The 6572-nt window shown below is 34.0% G+C and overlaps 1 protein-coding gene across 1 annotated transcript; it reads right to left on the reverse strand.

Annotated features, from left to right (window-relative positions):
* Positions 1-4675: 4675 nt before the first annotated feature.
* LOC129788654 (U-Asilidin(12)-Dg3b-like) lies at positions 4676-5130 on the reverse strand. Its single transcript, XM_055824886.1, has 2 exons — positions 4983-5130; positions 4676-4909 (listed from the first exon to the last, which is right to left on the reverse strand). The coding sequence occupies exons 1-2, from the start codon at positions 5074-5076 to the stop codon at positions 4746-4748; spliced, it is 258 nt and encodes an 85-aa protein (XP_055680861.1). The 5' UTR covers positions 5077-5130; the 3' UTR covers positions 4676-4745.
* Between the last annotated feature and the right edge of the window lie 1442 nt (positions 5131-6572).

Below are 6572 nucleotides of genomic sequence, written 5' to 3' on the forward strand. Positions count from 1 at the left end.
TGAAGGCACACACAATGTGTACCCCAAAATGGCTTTATGTAATTTTTTTTGGCAATGACTCTTCACTGAACATTCTTTTTATTGCCCACCCACTGTATGGCAAAAAGGAAAGCACACAGAGATTGTTCCGCAGTAAGTGCATTTCATTAAACATGCACAAAGAATATTTTTGAAGAGAATTAATGCGTTTTGTGTGTGGGAAAGTGCAGAAAATATTCCCAACTTTGTTCAATGTATTTAACATTGGACTTCTGTGCATTAAAAGACAAATAAGAATTTCTATTTCTATTATTGGACAATATAATTTTCTTTCTCCCAACTATTTGTCATGCTATCACATCACGTATCAGGGTCTAAAATTAAATATTTATTCCCAACTATCATTGGCTCAATGTTTGTCGCATTGGAAAAACTAAAAAGTCAATCATAACGCGTCCAGTTATAAGAGTTGGTGTCCCACAACGTGTAGAAGTTTGTTTATGCGTTGAAATACTATTTGTGAGCAATATTAGTAGGCAAAGTTGATTTTTTTTGTGAAATTCAGCAATTTGATGCATAAAAATGGTCATATCTCTGGTTCTATAACACCTACAGAAATTTCGTGACTAGTTTTGGAAAGCTATTGAAATAAGCTATAATTTGATATATGTCTCAATGATTTTCAAGGTCACCTCTAGAACACAATATGGAGGATTTTTGTTTTACAAAATGAGTTTTTCGCATTTTTCGTCCTGAAGAAATGGTTCTAGAGGTTTCTGATGTTCTAGAAAGTTGTAGAGTTTTGAAAAACCTTTAATTTTATACTAAGATGAGCAAAATCGGTCAAGCAGTGCAGGAGATATGGCTTTTAGAACTTTTCAAATTCAAGAATTTTTGAAATGGCTATATCTTCTAAACGGCGACATAGATTTTCTTCATTTTCGGACTGGTGAAAGATATTGAGTCAGGCTACAACATATCAAAATTTAAAAGATTTGCCTAATGGGGATTCGGAGATATTGCCCCTTAAAGTTAGGCAATTTTTGTTTTTGATTTTAGCGCCTCTTGCGGATATTTTTGGAACTTGAAATGTTCTAGAGAGTTGTAGGGCTTCTTGAAACCTTTCATTTGATACCAAGATGATCAAAATCGGTCAAGCCGTTCTCGAGTTATATCGAAAAAACACTTTTTGCTTTAGGCCGCCATATTTGCTAAACCGCTTGACCGATTTTCAAGTATGAATTGTCGATGAAAACGTCTCACTGAGCTCTACAACATACTAAAATTTCAGACCTCTAACTATAAAGGAAGTGGTTGACAGTAGTTCAAAATGGCGGACGGCAGCCATCTTGGATTTTGAAAATGCGAAAAAATGAAATTTTACACCCACATTTCTATAGAAAACTTCAAACCCGAAGTCTCTATCTGTCACCGTTCTCGAGCTATAAGGCAAAGTTTGGGCGACCGGCAGGACGGCCGGCAGGAAGGCCGGCAGGACGGCCGGCAGGACGGCCGGCCGGATCAAAAATTTTCCACCACCATTTTCGTAATGTGGGATGTCTAAAACGTGCTCATACGAAGTTTGAGCCCGATCTGAGGTGGTCGGTTTTTCCGACGATTACAATACTTGGTGTTGGCCACGAAGTGGAACACCAACTAATTATATCGAGTACCTACTCAAAGTGATGGCTGACCTTTGATGCACAGAGTAGGAGTTCTCAAGCAAACAAAGATTGATTGTGAGTGAATTGGCATGTGGCTGTAGTATGCATAAAAGTCATGTTTTTCACAATTTTATTTTAAATCCAATTTATTGCATATTTTTAGATCAAAGGAAGTTTTTTTTTATCTATAAAAATTCTTTTCTATTATTAGTTATTTTTTGAGCTTGAATTTTCTGAGAAAATCATTTTTAATGATGCCAATTGAATTATATTTAGTACAGTAATTATTTATACTTCTAAAGCATAAAAAATCTCATATAAAATAGTTTATTTTAAATGATAAAAGGACATTTTTGGTAGAATGAATGCCAAATTCAAAGAATTTTTCCAGCAAAATGTCTTTTTTATGCATTGAAAGAATTATTTTAAAATATTCTTTATTCATTAGAATTTTCTTTAATTTTTCTCTACATAAATTCTCATAAAATTGAATTTATATTGCACAAACCTCATTCCCACACATAATCAATTATTTTCTCCATCAATGTTGTTTCAATATTTAAATTAAAATACAATTTATTTAGGTATATCAGCATAGATAATTTGATGAGTTTTCTAAATCAAAATATCTCCCCAATAAGTTACATAAAATGTTTTTAAAAATATTTTCTGCACGAAGCATGTTTTTGTGATTGATTGATGGAATGAGCACAAATTGAGGGTCTTGCTGTGCAACATTATTACAGCATTATTTTGATAAACCAATCAAATGAAAAATTTTTGTCAGCTAATCTTTGCACAAGACAGCGTGTTTATGTGCAATTTTTCGCCCCCTACCCATGCCTTTGAGAAAATGTAAAACTTTTGGCGCCACACCAAACTTTTGAGAGCTTTTACGATCAATGGTACATACATGCAGGCGCTCTTATACACTGAACTTTCATTCATGCCGAAAATTGCCCTTGAGCACGCGGGGTATATGTATAGTATGAGATATAAAAATAAATCCATGAAAAGCTCCTTCAGTGATGCTTTGAGTTGAAATTGAAAGCGTGCGCTTCAAATTACAATTTATTTTCTCCACATGCAGCAGCTCGTGCCCATTCAGGACATTCACGTGGGGTTAAGGCGTCAGGAGGTGGTCAATTCATGTCGAAGGAAACACTACATGATAAGCTCTCTCCATGGCGGGAAAAGAGGACAATCTTACCATGCATTGTATGACTGTGTGTGTAGTGTATCCTTCGATGTTAATCACATTTTCACATCTATCGTTCAGTTTTGATGAAGACGCGATAAACAGGAGATGGATGGCTGCTATGTATGTACATTGTACATAGCGCGCGGCACCGCAATAAAATTGGACGTAGAATAGAAACCCCGAAAAATCACTTCTCTGCCCTAACTGTGATTGTTCTCCCGCGCACCTAAAAGCGACGAAAATTCATTTTCACACAAAATTCACAAACATTCCGTCGTCCCTTTAGTGAAAAATTTTTGGCGGGTAGCTTATATACAAAAGAATGGGAAATGTAAATAATGCCAACAAGGGCAAGGACCTCGGCATTTTACCTAAAACACTCCTCGCTCAGAATACTTTTACAAAGTGCGCATTTTTCGCGATATAAAAAAAGCGAGAGTGAGAAAAGACTTTTCCAATATGGAACTTCTATTAACTCACACCCATCTGCCGTACAATTTTGTCCGCCACGATAAACTCTTATACAATAGACTTCTCGCAATCGGAATTCCTGCGCTCCTTTTTTGTGTATATATATATCCCTATGGTTGCGAATAAAAATTCAATTTCACTTCGTAGTACTTCAACAAGCCCCCCTTCGTACCCCCTCCGGTGAAAAACCTTTTTATGCTATTTCAGTCTATTGCGTTTTACTGTTTGACATCAAATAAATAACAATGCGATGCATGAAAATAATTGTTGCACAACATTTTTCACCCTAACATACATAATAATACGATGCGGCGTGTAAACAGAATCCATAGGAGCTTTCGTACCTGGATAAAGGTAGGGTATTAGGCTGTGATAAGAGGAGAGACACAGAAAAAAAAAACATAATACTCGCTGTGCCCTTTATACATCACTGGTATGTATAAATATTTAAAGACAAAAAGTAAACAGAAAAGGAAAATTTTGCAAGATAAATATAAGTCAAGATTAAATTTAAGATGTGTCAGAATACAAAATTCTACGAGCTCATAGGTAACAGTTGACGCTTTTTCTGAGAAAAGTTTAAAGAGCTTTCTTGTTGTTTCTTGCTTTTCAAATAAAAGCACAAATAATATTTTGAAGGTAAAGGTGTATAATTGAGATGTTAATTACTCTCATTATTTAAGGTATACGTATAGGGTTTCTTCTCCTTGGAAATATGCAAGGAATTGGCTTGAGAATTAATGCAGGAGACGTTACAAAGACAAAAAGTGTAGGCAATAAATTTTTGAGAGAAGCGGAAAAGGCAAATTCATTCATTGAAAGAGCTTTTATAATTTTTCCAGGAAAATCAATTAATTCGGGGTTCAATTAATCTTTTTATTTTCAAAGGAAAAGAAAATAGGGAAGGCCGAAAAGCAGCGTATTAGGTAATCAGTGACATTTAAAATGTGTTTTGTAGAATAATTAATTAATCGTTGAAGAAATAAATTGGAATGCAAAAAAAGAATTTTCTTTTTTTACGTTTAAATTTTGGATTTTTAGAAAGAATTTTTATTGAAAAGAAAAGAGGTTTTCCAATGGAGTTAACAGAGCTTTGAAAGTTCAGGGATGAACTTAAACGAAATAAATAGGGAATAAGGCTCGAAATTAAAGCTCCTACATTAAATTTTTATATTTTTATTTAAAAGAATATTTTCTTTAAGAATAAATAAAATAAATTTACCTTAAAAATGTATTTAGAAGAAAATTCTTAAAAACGAAAAGAACTTTTTTCAACAAAGAAAACCTTTTTGAACCGATTTAGGACAACATCTTCCATAAAGCTTGAATGTTATTAAAATTTAAATGAAAATCACCCTAATTCAATAAATAAAGAACATTTATTTCTTAGAAAGATTTGATACAAATTGAAGGAAAAGAAATATTTTTCTTCAGCGACAATTGCAGACTTTATGAGAATCACACCAACCACCCTTATGTCCAAGAGCAATGCAGTGTGCAGCACACAGTGCATCTCCCCATCCTGTTGGACCCAGAAGGTCACATGTTACACGTGGTTCAATTGATAATTCAGGAATCTCTTCAGGCTCTAAAACTGTTGAAAAAATTCCCAAAAATTAATTACATAGATATAAATTTTTTAAAGAGCTTTTCATTGAATTCTTCACCTTGATTCGAATTGCCTGAGACCTCTTGGACAGGTGTTGCAATCACAAGACTCATTGGAAGAACATAAGCAAAGAAAATTCTGAAAATATCCATTTTCCTACTTTTGGAAGAATTTTTTACAAAATAACTCTTAAACACTTTTCTCACTTTTCTTCAGAACGATGAAAATTATTTGATGGTTGGAAGGAATTTTGCACGCTCTTTTATACTAAATTTGGCAATCAGAGTGGAAGGAATGGTGATAAAATAAATAAATCTTCGATTAAAGTCAAGATTCAGCGAGAAGGTTTTCTTGGAAATGTAAGAAACTTGCAAAAAATGTAGGTCAATTGGGTCAGTGTATTGATAAATTAGATTAATTGCAGAGGTTGAATTTCTCTTATCGGTCGCTGAAGGTGAAGACTTATAATAACCGATTGGCAGTATCAGTGAAGGTTAAGGAGATATCTGGAGATTATAATCTTAAGCTTCCAGAAAGCTTCATTTTAAACTTGAATTGAAACGATTGAGACACTTGAAATTTCTTTACTTTCTTTGTTTGAAATAAACAGCATTAAAGGACATAACGTTCGCATGGAAACTATGTTTAGAATAAATTGCACAACATTAGACGATTCTTATGAAATAATAAACAGATTTATGGACGTAGAAATACGGACGTAGGTAAAACTAAATATAAATTGTAAAATTGAGCTTTTTATGTTGAACAAAAAAGCTTTATTTAATAATTCGTAGTACAAAGAATCGTCCTTGTTATAAAAGAGCATAATGGTGGCAAATGCGTGCAATATGAGTGGATGCATTGGTCATCTAGATATGATAACGCAATAGAATTATTTTGAATTAAAAGCTCTCAGCCCATGTGACAAATTTATTAATCTCTTCATGAGTTTGCAGAATATTTCAACAACAAAACAAGGCGCACGTGCTCTTTTGCGATTCTCCCAACTATTGTATTTTGAAGATGATATGTGAATTTCCTTCATGTGCTTCCAATTAAGTCTCAAATGTTTCCCCAAACTATTGACGATGCTTACCGATGCGTGCGGCAATTTTCTCCCTCATGTACACACTCCCATGTCAACCACATCAATTTTCCACCATTGCAGATCCTTTCTCCGTCTTTTCCTTTTTCTCTGGCCATGTGATGTGGTGGCTCAAATGCAAAGAAAAGTTGAAGTAATTTGTTCAATTTTCAACAATTTCCCCGCGTGCACGAGGTACGGAACGTACATCTTCGTCTTTGAATACGCTGATGGCAGGAGTAATGTATGATGGTTACCTGGAAATTCTACATGAATATTGATTCGATGAAAAGTGTATTTAATACGTGAAAATGTCAAGGATAAACGAAAATGCTATATGTGAATTTTAATTACATACATCCTCGCGGCTTTAGCCATATTAGCATTTTCATTAAATTATGAACTTTCGAGGAATTTGTGGGGGAAGGAGCAAAAAATCCTCACCACAACATTTCTTCAAGGATTCATTAAAAGCTTTTTGCGGAACTTTTATAAAAAAAAGCTCTACGATTTTCTTGAATTCTCATGAGAGGCGATTTTTCCTTAAAAAAAATCTTCTCTTTC

This window comes from Lutzomyia longipalpis, chromosome 2 (assembly GCF_024334085.1).
Source record: "Lutzomyia longipalpis isolate SR_M1_2022 chromosome 2, ASM2433408v1".
Classification (NCBI taxonomy): domain Eukaryota; kingdom Metazoa; phylum Arthropoda; class Insecta; order Diptera; family Psychodidae; genus Lutzomyia; species Lutzomyia longipalpis.